Below are 15,178 nucleotides of genomic sequence, written 5' to 3'. Positions count from 1 at the left end.
TCTGCAATGTGTTGAGTGAAGTGCAGAGTAAATAGGTACGCAGCCCCTGGACTTACTGGACTAACTTTTTTATATTGCATATTTATGTTATTAGAATAGTTTCCATTCATTTCTGTAATATAATAATTCAGTGTGGAGCTTTTTGTGTTTTTTATGCCTATAATATGAATGTGTACATGTGCACAGGCAGCTTTTTTTGTTGTATTAATTGTAGTATATTGCCAAAAACAGTCTAAATTAGACCCTTGTTGTTAGTTATTATTAGTTAAGTAAATGTCTAATATGTGAACTTTTCTAACTAGCTATTTTTAAAGCTGATACTTTAGTTTTATCTTAGACCGATCTAAAATATTTTTCAGACCATCTATCAAATGTGAATTTTCCTCCCACATATCCAATACCTATTCAGACTTCTCCAAAAAGGTCAACAACACTCTTCTGTTCACAGACATTTCAGATAACTATCTTCATGGGGGGCGGGGATAGACAAAACACTTTAGTAGAGCATGATTTAGTTATCTAGTTTACATGCTAATAACAAATGGCATGCCAAATCCAATGAGGGTAAATGGATATAAAGGTTTCTCACTGATGTGTGTTCAATCTTGGTTTCCTTGATTACTTAGTTTGAAACTTTCAGTGCAGCATTTTTGTAGCTTTCTCCAGATCTGTGCCTCACACTATCCTGTCTCTGACCTCTACAGACTGATCTTTCCTCCTCACGGCTTGGTTTTTGCTCTGATATGCATCGTCAGGTGTGGGACCTTATATAAACGGGCATGACTTTCTGGATCATGTCCAATCAATTGAATTTGCCATAGGTGGACTCCAATCAAGGTGTAAAAATATATCAAAGATGATCAAGAGAAATAGGAGCCCCCCCCCCCCCCAGATCTAAATCGTAGTTCTTTCATTTTAATAATGCAAATAACTACAAAAATATTTCTCATTATTGAGTAATGAAAGCAGATTGATGGAGGGTTAGATTTCAAATCTAAAAGTTTTAATCACTCAGTTTTACATTTCAAATGTGCATAAAGGGTTTTAGAAATCAGTGTGTGGTTTAATACAGTTTCAGTCAAAATGGAACAAAAAAGATTTTCAGCAAGACCAGAGACATTTGGATGTAGACAGGTCCTAGGAGGCGATCACTGATATTTTCTGTTGATTTGGTATGAGTGCGTTCCACATATCGGCACTTTGCTTCTTGGCGACAGGGTCATCACTGTAGTCAAGGAGATTTCCATTCCACATGCCAATCCCTCTCAAGCCCTGCTGTCCCACATATGCAGCCTTTAAAGCAATGCTCTCTGGATCATCATACCACACCTGATGGAGCTTCCCGTCCTTATCCTGCGAAGTTAAATTGAGGAACAGCAAGTCACACTGGGTTCAGCTTGGATTTACTAAAGTCCAAAGATTTGTGATACAGACCTTGTAATTATAGTAAGGAGCCAACTGGATCTCATCCCAAAGCCTCCCAGATATGGAGGTGTTGACCTGTTTCATCATAGTTCTGTACGGTTTTTGCTTCCCAGACGCATCACTGCAGGGAGCCCCTCTAAAAGGCACTTTAGGAATTGTGCAAATCCCCTCCTATGAAAACCATGTGATCAAATAATTACTTGCCTTTGTAGCAGAACGTACATAATATCACAAACACACACAAACCATTATGCCCCTCACTCCCTGCATGCCACCACAACAGTGTACTCTACAAGACCTCTTAAGGGTTCCTGTGGTCTCTCCTGAAGTTCATCCTAAAACTCAAGACTTTGTGTTCCAGCACATACCACAGGTAAATGGCCAACACCTATCCAGCCGTCCACAGACGACACTTCCATTTCTCTAAGGTCCAGTTCTGACGCTTGCATGTCGACTGATGGTGGACATGTGGTCAGCATGGGCACTCTTATGATCCTATAGCTACATAGGGGAGTATGAGGTGCTGTCTCATCAGGCTCCCAGACACTGACACATCATTATTGAGAGAATAAACATGATTCAAGTTATCTGTGAGTGGTGATAATGTTAAAGCTCATTCAAGAAGATGCATATCTGTAGGAGTTTTGTTGTTTTACCTGTGAGAGACTTAGGCATGTGTAGTCATAACCATACCAGGGAACTCCCATCACTAGTTTCTTTGGATCAATTTTCATGCCAACGTACTGATCGTATGCTGCAAGAAAATGTACAACAGTCAATACTAATAACAAAAGGTCACAGGAATCATAAAGATAAAGGTATAAGGCATTACACCTGTTACCTGCTAATGTCTGACTGAAAGGTGCATTTGCCATTGCGATGCAGTCACCCCAGATCTGACTCTGTTCGTCGTAAGACATCACAAAGAGGAGGTCGCAGGAATTCGCAATAGCAGTGTAGTCATAGCAACGCTTATCAATGCATTTGGGTGACCAAGCCACATCAAACGACACCTAAGATTTGACCATCAACAAGACAAAGGGTTAGCGGCTGAAACAGTAATAATATTAAAGACTGTGGGACACACTGTGGGATACCTGAGAACCTGGGATTTCTTTATGGAACACATCTGTGGTCTCCTTGACAAGGGCCGTCAAAGCATAGTACTCAGGTGAGGACTGCTCAACAGCCTGCTCGATGTCAAGGTTTATGCCATCCATGAACTGTGTCTTAGCCAAATTGACCTTTTCCTTAATCCAAGCAGCCCTTTTGGCATCATCCACCACATCGGAAAGGGGCACATCACCTGTGAAGAAATGTCCAGAACATTTGTGCTTTTAGGAAAAGGTTAATTCTCAAACATCCCAAAGAACATAACTCAACTTGGTTGAACACAAAGAAACATGACTTTATATAGATTGTTAGTAAAAGATTTTCATACAAGTGACCACATTATCATTACCAATATAAAGAGAGACTTGTGGGAAACACCCCTTAGGACAAATGAGGAGAAAGGAGGTACAGAGAGAAGAGGTTGGTTTTTAACAGAGATTTAAAAACCTGAAAATGAAGAGCACAGAGAAATGGAGCGAAGACTTTGTGGTGAGGAGTTCCATAGCTTGGGTGCCACAACACTGAGTTTTTAAACTGAATACGAAGTAGGACAGGTAGCCAGAGTAGCTGGTAAAGCTAATAAGAGCTAATATTTTAGGATAAGAGAGAACTCTAGCAGCACAGTTTGAACATACTGAGGATAGCATATGGTTTTGTTTTGAAACCAGAATTTCAGCATGTTGTGGTGGTGGTGGTGGTGGAGGGGGATATTGTCCAAGGCCCTGATAATAGTTATGAAGGAATTAGCCAGTGAAATGATTTTACAGCCACACTATAACAGTTAAAGGTAAGATCTGAGAACTGTGATAGTGTAGACTTTGGGCCAGTGAGCATCATTTCAGTTTTATAAGTGTTAAGTTACAGAAAGGACCAAGTGGTCTAAGGTCTCAGAAGATAAGACCCTGGCTGCAAATGATCTGACCAAGGGGTAGCAAGGAAATGATGAACAGAAAAGGGCCTAGGACTGAGCCCTAAAGGACTTCTTGTGTAACAGCACTGGGGGAAGAACAAAAATCTATTGGCAGGGAAGGAAATAAACCAGGAAAGGGCAAGATCAGCAAGCATGTTGTGATTAACAGTTGTAAATGCAGCACTTAAATCTAAAATTTAGGAGATTCAAAAGTAAAAGTATTAAAAACACATTTTAAAAAGCAAAATGAATTCTGTAACTCATCAAGCATCAACTTATCTATTAAACTATATTGTGTATTTGTGTGATGATTATGACACAGAAAAAATTATGAACATGATCTGAAGCAGTTTTATGAGCATGACCCAAAATAACTCCTGCTTTAAAAATGGTCTTAGACTAAATTGCTGCAAATCACCATTAGAACTTCTTTTAGTCTGTGTTAAATATGGGCCTCTCTGACCAATCTGTATCAAGTACATTTTCACAGGCACATATATAAAAAGACATCTACCTTTCAGAACGAAACGTGCTCCTTTGGAATGGGCATAACACATAAGTTCAGCGTCGTACGTCCCAAAGGCAGCGACGGTAGTCACCTTTGACCAGTCATAAGATTTCCATTTTTTCCCTCCGACATCAAACACAAATACCTGTAGGAAACAGAGAGCAAGAAGAGGTGTCTGACATACACTACATGTCCAAAAAAGTACCCAGATACAACTTTTAAGTAGAGTTACCTTCATCAGTACACCCATTGCTGTGTTACCTAAGTGTTCAATTCTGCATTCATTACTTAACTTTAAAAAAAAGCCACTTTTAAAGGAACGGGATCAATGGACTGGAGCAGCCACATATGAACCTGAGGTCATTGCTCAATACAAAAAGTATCGGCTGGAGGAGTATAATAAGCCCAATTAGTAATTGGAGTGTGGAGCAGTGGAACTACATTCTCTGGAGTTACTGGGCTCCATCCAAAGCTTTTGGGATGGGCAGGAGAAATGGTTGTGATCTTGAACTGATCATTCCAAGTCCTAAGGACCAGTACCTGACCTCTTATAATGTGCTCACTGCAATCAAATCCTCAATACAATGATTTAATGTAAACCCTTGCCAAAAAAGTAGAGACTAAAATGTAAAGCAATTGCACAACAATCCGGCCTTGTTCACAACAAAAAAAAATTTTTTGAAACCAAGTACACAGTTTTCATTAATATTTAGTCAGTCAGTGTTTTCTTATTTGCATTATTATTTTCTTATTTATTACAAGGACAATGAGAAAGCATTGATGTGAGCAATTATAGGGTTAATAAAACAACACGAATCTGACAGAATCTCTGGATGACCGGGTGTCCACAAACATTTGGCCCGAGATCATCAACTGAGATCATGCAGCAGCAGCGTGCACTTTAGCACCCATTTTGAAATGACATGTTGATACTTACAATGGCTGTGTCCCAAACATAAGAAATGCTGCCTCCTTAGCCAGGATTCTGAGGCAGGAGGGCACCCAGTCATGTCTGAATCGAAGTTGAGCAATCTAGCCTTCTTCTGTCGATACCTTTACACTGACCTTCATCACTACACTGTCTTCTAAAACACTGACTTGTGAAACACCGTGCACAGCAAGTTACCTCCAGTTTCAGACACAGCCCACATCATGCCATTCACCACTGCTTTGCTGCTCTTTAAATCAGTGCAGTGGTGCGCTGGAGTGTGTGTGTGTGCGTGTGTGTGTGTGTGTGTGTGTGTTACACTTTCATCTGTCATGCTTTTTATTTAATTTCTGTACACCTATAAATGCATTATGAAGAATCATCCATGCTTGTTCACGGCATAACTACAGCACGAGCACTGCAAACCCAAACTTCAAAACAAACACAGGGGTGTCGCGCGCGCTCACCTCCAGCTCGTGCTCATGCTGAACCGGCTGACAGAGCTCCTCTCGCGCGCAGGGACAAACAGCTGCTGACCCCGCCGGGGACAGGCTCACAACGGCGGCAACAAACACGGAGAACCACATTGATTTCCTAAAAAACAGGACATCAGACACTAGCTAAAAATCACGAGACAAGCCAGTATCTTCACACACTTCCTCAGTATGGCGCGCGGGAGGGACAACTTTATGCAGCGGGAAGCGTTTTTAGGAAAATAAATAAATAAATATATTTTTAAAAAGCTTTACAACTTTTCAACATAAATTAAATCTGAAAATTGTTCTTTATCTTGTGTCTAAAATATATAATGAATGGACCAATAAAAAAAAAGATTTAACACATTTTTACACATTGAAAGTCAAGATGGTTTTCCTGTAAAGGTGCCATGTTGGAGAGTTTTGCAGAAGTGCGACGATATTTGACTGAATATGACTTAAGTTACTTCGTTATTTAACAAAAATAAATAAATAAAAAAAAAAACAAAAAAAAAAACAAATATATATATATATATATATATATAGAGAGAGAGAGAGAGAGAGAGAGAGGAACAAAGAAGAGCGCATATATGTATATATGGTTGGTGGACATGGGGATTATTTTTTAGAAAATATCGTATTCAAGTCAGATAAAATATGTGTAAATATGTAAAGTATTTGTGTAGAAACGTTTTACGTTAATTATAGCACTCATTACTGAATCAGCATTTTACTGAATCATCCTTTCCTTTCCGATTTTGCCTGATGTGTAAAGCATGTGTCAAGTAGTCAGTTCTGCCAGTGCATTTATGGAAGTCATGTTGTAGAATCAAAGGGAAAATAAAAGGGCAAGGGAGAATAAACAGAAAAAAAAAAAAAAGTTCTTCTATTTAGAGTTTTCTATTTATTTCTATTCTATTTCTGTTCAAATGCACCCAAATACACACATGAGTGAGTGGAGTTTACAGTGAATCTACAAGCTGTGCCTGGTCTAGCGTGGAATTTAAACCACAAAGTAAGCTGCAAGTTGTCTCCTATCAATCAAATGCTGGGACACAGAAAATGAAATAGAAAATTGAGTAGTGTGCCTCCTATTCAAATCTGTATTTGTATTTTTTGAATACAACAATGTATTCAATCAATGTATTCGAAAGCTCATTTCAAGCACGGTAAAGAAAATGTTAACAAGTACTCATCAGGTCAGAAATAAGGAAACAATCATTAAACCACTACCATCATCTTCACCAGAGATGCTTGATGGTGCAATAGTGCGAAGAACAAGGTAAAAAAAAACTGTTCTCTTCTTTTTACTCATATTTGCAGTAAACATGAAAAAAACATTTGGCAAGAAATTATGCAAACTAAACTGTTTTCAAAGTCCAGAGAACAGAGCCATGGTGGGGTTCAGGTCACCCTACCCCAGGTCATAAAATCAGCAACATCTTTTTTTAGTGTACGCCAAACTACTAAATGTCTAATATAAAGGCCAAATGCCCATAAAGTTGTGTCGAATTAAAACAATCAACAAAAATGTAAATTTATATTACACCTTAAATATGAAAGATCAAGAGCATTTAACCTGAGAGCAAGTTAACCTGACCTAAACTTGATCGATTTGTCAGATAAGTCAGCAAATAAGGTAAGACTAACTCTTAGAACATTAAAACGTGTAGACATGTTAGATTAATCATTTATTGTCTCGGGGAAGTTTGATAAGCAAAAATTTATGATAAAAAGACAGATTCTCAGAAAATCCTTCACAAATCACCAGCCATGAGAGCTGCCGTGCTTGCTCTGACTGTGGCCCTTGTGGGTAAGTCGTACTCTTAGTAATAATTCTGTATTTATTTAATAATTAGATTTTTTTTTTTCAGCAGAGTAATATTGATTCTATATTGATAGTTTCTGTTTTTCTTATTTCATTTAGCAAGTAATCAGATCAACCTTGGTAAGTACTAAAGCGGTATTTCTCTAACGCTGTAGATTCTGACAGTTCAGATATCTTTTCAGAGAAACTTACAGTGAACTATTTCACCAGTTCCAGAGTTTTCCGCTGGTAAGACCTTTGTATACAAATATGAGGGTCTGATCTTGGGCGGTCTGCCTCAGGAGGGTCTGGGCAAGGCTGGAGTAAAAGTTACCAGCAAGGTTCTCATCAGGGCTGAGGCACAGAATACTTTCCTTCTGAAGGTAAAGTAACTATTCATTGTATAAAATGTTCAGACGGACATTTCTATGGAAAACACATACATGGGTAAAGTAACTACTGTAGCAGAACTAAATATGATCATTTATAATATATTTGTGATTATTTCGTCCTTAGCTCCAGGATCCTCAGCTCTTTGAGTATGCCGGGATCTGGCCCCAGGATTCTTTCGCTCCTGCTGCTAAGCTCCTCGCCGCACTGAACCCTCAACTTACAGTTCCCATCAAATTTGAGTATGCTAATGGTGTGGTAGGTAAGATATTCGCCCCTGCGGGAGTGTCTGCTACTGTCCTGAACTTGCACAGAGGCATCCTCAACATCCTCCAGCTCAATATCAAGAACACCCAGAATGTCTACGAGCTGCATGAGGTAAGACAATGAAGACAATGCCAACGTAATATCTATTATTATGGAAATCACTTTCTGTTCTGTCAGCTAAAGTTATTTAATACTCTAAGGCTGGAACTCATGGAGTCTGCAAGGCCCACTATATGATCACTGAGGATGCAAAGACCCGTCAGATTGTTGTGACAAAGTCCAAAGACCTGACCCACTGCCATGAGAAGGCCATCAAGGACATTGGTTTGGCTTATGCTGAGAAGTGTGCTGAATGCCAGCAGGTGAGATTAAAAGCAGGCCTCACTTTTACAATTTGAGAAGTTGTTCAAATGGACATCTTCTGTAACCCATTATTTCCTCACCACAGAGACTTCAGAGTCTGACTGGAACTGCAACCTACACCTACGTCATGAAGCCAACTGATGCTGGTGCTGTGGTCGCAGAGGCTACAGCTGAAGAGCTACACCAGTTCTCACTCTTCAATACCATCACTGGAGCAGCACAAATGAGGGCCAAGTATGATGAATCCTCTAATTATTGAATAACCTTAGAAATATTCAAAGAATTAATGAAAGAAACAATATTAAATGTTTCTCATTTCAGGCAAATGTTGACCCTACTGGAGGTGCAGAGCACAGCCGTTGCTCCCGCCGGTGCTGAATATGCTGCCCGTGGATCCTTGAAGTATGAGTTTGCCACCGAGATCCTTCAAACCCCCATTCAGCTTCTGAAGATCAACAACGCAGAAGCCCAGGTAATAATTTACAACAGGATACCTGATCCTTCATATTATTGTTTTTAAATAATAAAAAAAATCCCAAAAAATGTAACAAGGACTGGGTTGATCTTTTGGCACTTATTCTGTTTCAGATTGCGGAAGTCTTGCAGCATCTGGTTGCAAACAATGCAGCCATGGTCCATGAGGATGCTCCACTGAAGTTCCTTCAGCTTGTCCAGCTCATGCGTGTTGCTACTTTTGAGGGTGTTCAAACCATTTGGGATCAGTACAAGACCAAACCTGTTCACAGGTAAAATGCTCTTGAAAGCTGCAGTAAATAGAGACACTGTTTATATACACATACTTATGTTTATACTTTTCTTCATGCAGACGATGGATTCTGGACGCAGTCCCTTTTGTAGGCACACCAGTAGCCTTGAAGTTCATCAAGGAAAAGTTCCATGCTGGCGAGTTCACCACTGCTGAATTCACTCAGGCCCTTGTGATTGGACTGCACATGGCCAATGCTGATCCAGCTGCTATTCAACAGGCTGCTGTGAGTACATTTCTATTGTGTAACATATTGCAATGTAGATACTTATACTATAAATGTAGATACTATAGATACTATAAATATTTCTACAAATTTTAACCTTGTAAACTGTTGGACAGGGCCTGGCACTGAGCCCCAAAATCAAGGCAATTCCAGTGATGCGTGAGGTGGTCATGCTGGGCTATGGTTCTATGGTTGCCAAACACTGTGCTGAAGTTCCTTCTTGTTCTGCTGATCTCCTCAAGGTACAAATATCTGTTGATTCATTCATAGCTTTTAATTTGAATGATTGCAGGAGTTGTCTCTGAATGTTGATACTGCTAATTTTCAGACAGGAAGTCAGGGAGTCAGAGACATTTATACATTTATTAGGTCTATGATGTTGCCTTTCAACTTCTTTCATCAGCCTATCCATGAGCATGCTGCTGAAGCCATTGCCAAGGCTGAAATATCTGAAGTCACCCTGGCTCTGAAGGCTCTGGGCAATGCTGGTCACCCTGCTAGCCTTAAACCCATCATGAAGCTCTTGCCTGGATTCGGAGCTGCAGCTGCAACCATGCCCATGAAAGTTCAAGTTGATGCCATCTTGGCTCTCAGGAACATCGCGAAGAAGGAGCCAAAGATGGTAAGTATGTGATGATCTGTGACCACAGTACAGTTTTGGTTGATTTTGTTCCAGGAGCTAAATCATCTCATTGGTCTGTTCAGGTTCAGCCAGTGGCCCTGCAACTTCTTATGGACAGGAATCTTCATCCTGAAGTCCGTATGGTTGCCTGTATTGCACTATTTGAGACCAAGCCCTCAGTCGCTCTACTGTCCACTGTTGCTGGTGCTTTGGAGAAAGAGCCCAACATGGAAGTTGCCAGTTTTGCATACTCTCACATCAAGTCTCTGACCAGAAGCATGTCCCCTGATTTGATGCATGTGTAAGAAAGCTTGTTATTGTTTAGTAAGTTCATTTGTTTCTTACTGCTGAAAAAAAAACAGGAAGTGACAAGTTTGTTGGTTATAGGGCTGCTGCAGCTAATGTTGCCATCAGACTGTTCAGCCCCAAAATGGAAAGACTGAGCTACCTTTCAAGCACTGCTCTTCACTTGGACCTTTATATCTGTAGGTTTCAATAAGACCTGAATTGTTTATGAGGCTTGCCAACTTAAAGAAAATCTTTATTTAATGAAAGGACACCCTTTTCTCTTTAAAGCTCCTGCCATGGTTGGTGCTGCTGGTAGTGCTTTCATCATCAATGATGCTGCCACCATCTTGCCCAGAGCTGTTGTGACAAAAGCTCGTGCCTACTTGGCTGGAGCAGCTGCTGATGTTCTTGAGGTATGACTATTTTTTCATAATGTTAATGGAATTGTTACGTAATCAGGTTATTTTTCAACCACTGGAACTGATATTTATCACTTATTATTATTTATTACACCTCATTCAGGTTGGTGTGAGAACTGAGGGGCTCCAGGAAGCTCTACAGAAAACTCCTGCTGGAGATCGGAATGCTGATCGTGTTACCAAGATAAAGCACACCTTGAAGGCAGTAAGCTATGAACACTACATCCACATTTTAGCTGAATATAGCTTAATCTATATCTATTTTTTCTAATCTTAATTTTTACTCTATAAGCTGATGAACTGGAAGGCCTTGCCAGCCGGTCAGCCACTGGCCTCCATCTACGTGAAACTCTTTGGACAGGAAATTGCTTTTGCCAACATTGAAAAAACCTTCATTGAGCAGATCATTGAGCAGGCAACACAGGTAGTCTATTGATTCTTTGCTCTTTTAGAAGAATTCTGTGTCTACTTTGGAAACTGCATGTAAAATATCATATAATCTGCACACCCTATAGACTGCAAAACCACGTGCACGTGAACTGATGAAGGAGGCTGTTAAGGCCTTGCAGGCTGGCATTGCCATCCAATATGCCAAGCCTTTGCTGGCAGCTGAGGTACGCCGCATTATCCCCACTGGTGTTGGTGTGCCCATGGAGCTTGGTTTTTACACTGCTGCTGTTGCTGCTGCAGCTGTCAATGGTAAGATTTTCACCTCAATGTAAAACACAAGCATTAAATATATAAATCTCCAAATCTGTGTAATTACATTATTTTATTCATAATTTCAGCAAAGGCTGTCATTACACCTCCCCTACCTGAGCAGATAGAGACTGTCACTCTTGATCAGTTGAAGAAGACTGACATCCAGTTGCAAGCTGAGGCCAGACCAAGGTGCTTCTTCACAGATACATATTTATATGACTGACTAAATGTGCAAGCTGGAATAATTATAGAAAAACATCTGCCAAACATCAAACATCTGTCTTGTCTTGCTTTCAGTGTTGCCATGCATACCTTTGCTGTGATTGGAGTAAACACTGCCTTGATTCAGGCCGCTGTCATGGCCAGAGGAAAGATTCACACTGTTGTTCCAGGAAAAGTGGCTGCAAGAGCTGACCTTCCAAGAGGAAACATCAAGGTGGAGGTTCTGCCTGCTGCTGCTCCTGCTCATATTGCTGCTGTCAGGTAATGTCAGAACAATATTTCTAAACCTCTGGGAGTCCAGATTCCCCCAAAAAGAACAATAATACAAGACCCATAATGTATATACACTCATATTACCACTTTATTCAAACAATCATTATTAGTAATCACAAACTACTGTGTTGGATCAGGACAGGAGTCTTCAGCAAATTTAGCCTGGCTTATCACTGTGTTTTTCTCCGACAGCTTTGAGACTTTTGCTGTAGCCAGAAATGTTGAGGATCTCCCTGCTGAGAGAGTAGCATCTCTGGCACCTGCTGGGCACTCTGGTGCTGACTCCTTGATACCTGCTTCAATTCAGAAGACCTTGTGTGGTGCTGTCCCCTGCATTAAAATCAAAGGATGCCTCGAGGTTAACTCACGCCATGCTGGCTTTATGGGGTACAACCCTCTGTACTATATGATTGGGCAGCATGCAGCTCGTATTTCTGTTTCTAAAGGTAAGTCCTGAGGTTATCACGATTCTTGAAGTTATATTATTTGTAATAAAAATATGAGATATATACTGTAATTTATGCTTCAGGTGATGGTCCTGCTCTTGAAAGACTGGAGTTTGAGGTTCATGTTGGTGCTAAGGCAGCTGAGAAGCTTACTAGGGAAATCAACGCTGTTGAAGCAGAAAGCCAAGAAGAAAACATCATCCTGATGAAACTGAGGGAAATCCTGGAGGCTGGACTGAAAAACAAGAACTCCTCAAGCAGTTCAAGCAGCTCGAGCCGCTCAAGCCGTTCAAGACGCTCAGGCAGCTCAAGTAGCTCAAGCCGCTCAAGCCGCTCAAGTCGCTCTAGCCGCTCCAGCCGCTCAGCTTCCTCCATCAGCAGCAGCAGGAGCGTCAGCAGCTCTCAAAGCTCTTCCAGTTCTAGCATGTCTAAGGTAAGGCTTTAGGTTGGTTAGGTTATGAGTTATGATATTTGTAATTGTTCTCAAGAATGAAAGCTCATTTCTTATTTCTAATTTCAAGGTTTTTGGGCTTGTATTCTTCATAATAACAATTCTGGCATCAAATCAAGACTCAAATCAAGAGGAAAAACCTTTAACAATTTAGGAATCCACTAATCATACAAACGTTGTCATTTGTCCAGTATTATCTCCAGTTTGCAATCAGACAGTCAGATCATTATCTGCAGGGTTTTTTCAAATAAACTGTCTGTACGCTGTAAGCTACCCCCTTGCTCTTCTTGACATGTAGTTTTGTTTTTTTTTAAATCTCAATCATCTCAAATGACCTTATGACTCATGTTTCTTTCCAGCTTAATGACACATATGGCCTCTTCCGAAAATTCCATAAGGATCAGGTGAGCGTCCTTAAGCTTAATTACTTCATGATTTTATAAGCCTTGTCTGAGTCTGTTGATTAAAGTTGTGTAAAATATTTATTTTGTCTTTCTTTTGCATTTCTTTCTGCAGTATTTGGCTTCACAGAGAATGACCAGCAGTGCATCTAGCATTCACGTCCTTCAACGACATGTAAAATAAAATTTGCTGTTGTGTTTTTTTGTGTAATCAGGAAAAATTCAAACATATGAATTTGTTGGTCTAGTACCAGTACATATAATGTATATGGTATAATAGTATTAGTAATATATATAATAATAGTATATAATAATATACAAGTATAAAATAATAGATAAGTATTAAGAATTGTTAAAATGCATGTTTATACTTTTAGACTAAGCTCCTTGGAGATGCTGTTCCACCTACTTTTGCCATCATTGCTCAAGCTGTTAGAAGTGACCGCAGGCTGGGATACCAGGTTGCTGCCTACTTGGATAAAGCCACTTCAAGAGCACAGATTGTGCTTTCCCCTATTTCTGAGCAATGGAAGATGTGTGCTGATGCTGTAGTGCCAAGCAAGCATAAAGTCAGCGTAAGTTTGGGCATCTACAGCAGAGAACACAATGTTAAGATTTCTTTTGCATGTCTTGGTATTTATAAATTCATCTTATTTTCTGTCCTATCCCATTAGGCTAGACTTGGTTGGGGAGCAGACTGTCAGGACTATTCTGCTACTGTTAAGGCTGAAGCTGGTGTAATTGAATCAAACCCTGCTGCCCGTTTAGAACTGGAGTGGGACAAACTCCCAAGACTTATAACCCTTGCAGCCACGTATGCTAAAAGGTAGCACTTAAACTGACCTATCTAACCAAATATTTTGCGGTGTGTCATACTGAATTACACAGAAATGTTTATTTTTTACCTTTCGTGGTATGTTCTGTTCCCAACAGGGCAGCTGATTACCTCCCAGTGCGCCGATCAGCTCGCATGGCTGGAGTTTCTGTTGCTCAAGCTGAAAACAAAGAGAAGGAGGTTGCCCTTATTGTTGCTCTACCAACTCAGAGGTCCCTGAACATTATCGTGAGAGCTCCCAAGGTGAGGATTACATTTCTTGAGGCTCTTTGTCTTATTACACTTTAAAATGTTTATCTTACAACTTTTGAGGATTTTAATATTGTTTATTCTTAATATTAGATGACCCTGTCAAAGATGGATGTGCCTGTTCCCATTGCCGTGCCTGTTGAAAAAGACGGCAGCATTCCAGCACTTGAGAATCTGGACATCCGTGGCGCCATTGAGAATCTGGACATTCGTGGTGCTTTTAGGAATGTGGACTTTAATTCCATCAAGGAGAACCTGCTTAAATGTATTGAGAAATTGCAAAACGCAATTTGTTCAATTGTCCGGGGTGTTGACATTCAGGCAATCACTGAGAATCCATACATTCGTGTCATCGCAGAGAAGTTAGACATTTGTGCCTTCATTGAGAAGTTAGACATTCGTGCCACTGTTGAGAAATGGCTGAATGAAATTTGGGCCTGAGTCAATTGTCTACGAATAAACATGTACACTCAATAAATACTTACAAGCATCCAAAACAAAATCCTTTGTGTGTTTATTACCTAAAAATGCTGATTATACATTTACATTTACATTTACATTTATGGCATTTAGCAGACGCTCTTATCCAGAGCGACTTACAAAGTGCTTTGCTATTTACCCAAGAAAAACCTTAGCTAGTTAGAATAGACTAATAATTCAAAAGATACCTCTAAGCTTAGACATTACTAAACACAAGACATTAAGGAGACCATAATACTCTATTCGTCCAAGTATTCTCAGAAGAGGTGGGTCTTCAGCCTGCGTTTGAAGACAGCGAATGACTCGGCCGTTCTGACACCCAGGGGAAGCTCGTTCTACCACTTTGGTGCCAGGACAGAAAAAAGCCTGGACGCTTGTCTTCCACAGATTTTGAGGGATGGCGGGTCGAGCCGAGCCGTACTTAAAGCTCAAAGGGCTCTAGGTGCGGATTGGCTTTTGACCATTGCCATCAAGTACGGAGGGGCTGGTCCAGTCTTGGCTTTGTAGGCCAGCGTCAGGGTTTTGAATCTGATGCGGGAAGCAGCTACAGGAAGCCAGTGAAGAGAATGCAGCAGTGGAGGGACATGGCTGAATTTAGGGACATTGAAGAC

At 40.3% G+C, this 15,178-nt stretch overlaps 2 protein-coding genes across 2 annotated transcripts; one reads left to right on the top strand and one right to left on the bottom strand.

Annotated features, from left to right (window-relative positions):
* Window positions 1-981: 981 nt before the first annotated feature.
* ctbs (chitobiase, di-N-acetyl-) lies at window positions 982-5,554 on the bottom strand. The gene is made up of 7 exons (XM_072660389.1): window positions 5,352-5,554; window positions 3,963-4,101; window positions 2,523-2,731; window positions 2,267-2,438; window positions 2,082-2,179; window positions 1,435-1,596; window positions 982-1,353 (listed from the first exon to the last, which is right to left on the bottom strand). The coding sequence occupies exons 1-7, from the start codon at window positions 5,469-5,471 to the stop codon at window positions 1,138-1,140; spliced, it is 1,116 nt and encodes a 371-aa protein (XP_072516490.1). The 5' UTR covers window positions 5,472-5,554; the 3' UTR covers window positions 982-1,137.
* Window positions 5,555-7,133: 1,579 nt separating this feature from the next.
* Window positions 7,134-14,528, top strand: LOC140538439 (vitellogenin-like). The gene is made up of 28 exons (XM_072660953.1): window positions 7,134-7,173; window positions 7,288-7,308; window positions 7,399-7,550; window positions 7,684-7,935; window positions 8,025-8,186; window positions 8,273-8,421; window positions 8,509-8,659; window positions 8,776-8,933; window positions 9,014-9,179; window positions 9,296-9,421; window positions 9,583-9,801; window positions 9,885-10,102; window positions 10,189-10,286; window positions 10,378-10,502; window positions 10,612-10,713; window positions 10,801-10,932; window positions 11,024-11,207; window positions 11,297-11,399; window positions 11,508-11,693; window positions 11,898-12,151; window positions 12,235-12,408; window positions 12,454-12,584; window positions 12,962-13,006; window positions 13,119-13,178; window positions 13,381-13,578; window positions 13,678-13,829; window positions 13,937-14,081; window positions 14,181-14,528. The coding sequence occupies exons 1-28, from the start codon at window positions 7,134-7,136 to the stop codon at window positions 14,526-14,528; spliced, it is 4,251 nt and encodes a 1,416-aa protein (XP_072517054.1).
* The last annotated feature ends 650 nt before the right edge of the window (window positions 14,529-15,178 follow it).

This window comes from Salminus brasiliensis, chromosome 17 (assembly GCF_030463535.1).
Source record: "Salminus brasiliensis chromosome 17, fSalBra1.hap2, whole genome shotgun sequence".
In the NCBI taxonomy this organism is placed as follows: domain Eukaryota; kingdom Metazoa; phylum Chordata; class Actinopteri; order Characiformes; family Bryconidae; genus Salminus; species Salminus brasiliensis.
This window is presented reverse-complemented; position numbering and strand designations above follow the sequence as displayed.

Bases quoted from the DNA above. Each gene is read 5' to 3' on its own strand.
- ctbs (XM_072660389.1), bottom strand. From the start codon at position 5,471: ATGTGGTTCTCCGTGTTTGTTGCCGCCGTTGTGAGCCTGTCCCCGGCG. The intron at 2,439-2,522 runs GTATCCCACAGT...GTCAAATCTTAG, and splicing joins AAGAAATCCCAGGTTCTCAG to GTGTCGTTTGATGTGGCTTG. The intron at 2,180-2,266 runs GTAACAGGTGTA...ATTTTCTTGCAG, and splicing joins TTTCAGTCAGACATTAGCAG to CATACGATCAGTACGTTGGC.
- LOC140538439 (XM_072660953.1), top strand. From the start codon at position 7,134: ATGAGAGCTGCCGTGCTTGCTCTGACTGTGGCCCTTGTGG. The intron at 7,551-7,683 runs GTAAAGTAACTA...TTTCGTCCTTAG, and splicing joins AGAATACTTTCCTTCTGAAG to CTCCAGGATCCTCAGCTCTT. The intron at 11,694-11,897 runs GTAATGTCAGAA...TTTCTCCGACAG, and splicing joins GCTCATATTGCTGCTGTCAG to CTTTGAGACTTTTGCTGTAG.